The sequence below is a fragment of the Populus trichocarpa genome, chromosome 16 (assembly GCF_000002775.5).
Source record: "Populus trichocarpa isolate Nisqually-1 chromosome 16, P.trichocarpa_v4.1, whole genome shotgun sequence".
Classification (NCBI taxonomy): Eukaryota; Viridiplantae; Streptophyta; class Magnoliopsida; order Malpighiales; family Salicaceae; genus Populus; species Populus trichocarpa.
Window position 1 is genome coordinate 11,209,458 of NC_037300.2, and position 2,963 is coordinate 11,212,420.

The 2,963-nt window shown below is 37.2% G+C and overlaps 1 protein-coding gene across 1 annotated transcript; it reads left to right on the forward strand.

Moving 5' to 3' along the window:
- Positions 1-1,498, forward strand: LOC112324477 (L-type lectin-domain containing receptor kinase VIII.1). Its single transcript, XM_024587350.2, has one exon. It carries the CDS (start codon positions 208-210, stop codon positions 1,273-1,275), a length of 1,068 nt encoding a protein of 355 aa, XP_024443118.1. The 5' UTR covers positions 1-207; the 3' UTR covers positions 1,276-1,498.
- Positions 1,499-2,963: the final 1,465 nt, after the last annotated feature.

Genomic DNA, 2,963 nt, shown 5'->3' on the forward strand with positions numbered 1-2,963 from the left:
GTTTCAGAAGGGAGTGAACGTATTTAATTTTCACAACCTCCAAGCCAGCCTCCCCAATATTCTTTGCTTTCATTCTTCGGTTTCTACAGTCTACAAGCCCCGAAAAAAAGTAAAGTCACCTACTTGTAAATGGGTTCACCTCACAAACCCTAGAAATCTCACTACGCCAAGCAAACCAAGATTCAGCTGAAGAAACCCAGTTCAGCCATGGCCAAGTTCAACATTCCCGCCTGCTTAACGGTGCTTACTTTCATGATTTCTCACTTGAAAATGCTAAATGCTGGCTCAAGTTACTCCTTTTCCTTTGAAACTTTTGATAAAAATCCAAACTTTCAGTCCAACATTGCTCTTTATGGTGATGCGAAGGTCGTTGGTAATGGTTCTCTTCAACTCACTCGCGCAGGGAGTTCAAGTGCTGGACGAGTCATGTACAAGCAACCCATCAAGCTTGTCGAAGGTATTTCTGGAAATATGGTTTCCTTTTCCACCAATTTCTCATTCTTGATGTCAACTGATGATGGAGATGGTTTGGCTTTTTTTTTGGTTCCTAGTGGTTTTTATGTGAGGATGTTTGATAACAGCCCATTTGGGCTATATTTAGGATCAGAGAAAAGTAGTCCTAAATTTGTTGCTGTTGAATTTGACACGTCGAGGGATGCTAAATTTGGTGATTTGAATGATAACCATGTGGGAATTGACGTGGGTGGTTTTGTGTCAGTCAAAGTGAGAAATGTTTCGTCCAATAATATGGTTTTGAATAGTGGAAAAAGATTGCATTCTTGGATTGATTATGAAGCGGGTTCGAAAAGATTAGAGGTTAGATTGAGTCAATCTGGTGATATAAAGCCAATTGATCCACTGCTCTCTTACCCAATTGACTTATCAAAAATGCTCAATGATGAGAGGGTTTTGATAGGCTTGAGCTCATCAAATGGAAATTCGTCTCAGACTTGCTTCCTCTATTCATGGAGCTTAAAGCTAAGGCATGTCCCCCATTGGATGCATTCTGAGCCACTGGACCCTCGGGCTTTTGCTAAACGTGTGAAACCAGTGGTAGTTCAAAAGAAGAGTGATTGTATTTTAAAAATCCTTGCTGCAATGATTTTTGGAACTGCTTGTGGAGCTCTGGGGGCATTCATGGTGTTATATCTTTGGACCATATTTGGCAATAGGCGCCCAGTTGTGCCAGAAGAGTGTTCTGCCCACCCTGGGGATTTTGAATACAAGAAAGTCAAAGTAGTTGTAGATAAAGCCGTCCAAGATGGCAAGCATTAGGTACTGGAGCTTAGATCTGCTGGAGACTTGTATTGTAAATTCCTGTTCTTTTATTTTCTTCTTCTTGGTACTTGTTTTAGCAGGTGTTGTTGTAACTGATCGTTAATTGTCCAAATGTAGTTTTTGCATATTGTCTAATCATGGGAGCACTGAAATTTAACTTTGAATTGAAGAAATGGTGTGTAGATTATTAATTCATTTTGAGAAGGTTTCACTTGCTTAATGTAGCCTTTATTGTATTAATTACCTGTTTCTCTTTGGTTTATCCTGCATGTTTAGTGATCAAAAACTAGATTCATTCTGCGGTCAACTTTCATATATATTTTTTAACTCGCTGATTCATATAATTTCCCACATTTGACTTGCTCCATTTCCTAACTTTCAAATTGTGACAAAAGATCCACGCAGACCACTGGACTGTCATTGCCTTATAGCGTAACAGAGCAAGCTATCAAATTCTTTAGCTACGTGCTACTGTAGTCATTCCATAATTGTGATCTTTCTGGCTGTTGGTGCTAGACTAGATTTATATACAAGATGAAAAATTGACATCCAAATACTTCTTTTCTGTTGATCATTTTTAAAGAGTCAAAAGTAAGAACTATGAATGATAGCCAGATCTACAACTGTGGAGTTTTGTCGAGTTAAGATTTTCTCAAGATAGCATTTTTATCTCTAGATACTGTATGAACCATTGCCAGATTTGTTTAGATTGAACGCAGTTATTTCACCATGTTGTGAATGGGAAGTAGATTCCAGGAATTGCTCTTCTGTGACATTGCTGTACTGTTAACTTTTGTTAAGAATGTGAAACCTTGGCACTTCGGAATGGTGGTCTTATGAGAATGTTTGTTGCAATGCTCTTTGGTACTGCTAGTGGAATACTGGGGCAATTGTTTGTGTTATATCAACGGACCTATCTTTGACAATAGGAATCCATTGGTGCGAGAGGAGTGTTTCCCGCACCTACTTGATTCTGAAGGCTGCAGTAGTTGTGGGGGCAACCATGGATGTATGAGGTGAGGTTCTGGGTTTTGCTGGATTTTTTGTTGTAAATTAATGTCCTTTTCATGTCGCAGGTTTTCTTGCTTTTGTTGTTCTATGATGGATTGACCATTTGTAGTTTTTAGTTACACATTGTCCAACAATGGGAACATTGTTATTAAATTTTCGAACTCAAACATTTTCAAACCTTCTCAAAAGTTATTCGATTTAAGTTATGGATTCATGGGTCAATCCAAAATTTTTATTAAAATGTCATTTAAGGTTTTTAAATAAAAAAAAATTGGTTCAAAATCAAACGCCTGAGTTAGGTTTTAGATCGGTGGATCACATGTTGATATGTCAAGACCAACATATTATTGTGGTTAAATTGAGAAAAGTGATATTAACATGTCTGCATAATATTTTGTGGTACTCAGCAATATAAACACATAAGAGACAATGAAAACTGTGTTTTTCTTTATACTTTACATATACTGCTTCAACCTATTTATATAATACAATTCAGATGACACGATCCTCCAGATCACGCTACTCCTTTTGTTTGATATATAATTAACAACTTGATTTTTGGTGTCCATATCTACAACATTATTAGTAGAGGATAGAGGTGCTGATATTTGTCTAACAACTTGATTTGACTTGATATTTTCTGCAACATCAACTTTGTCATTATCTGCTGCATT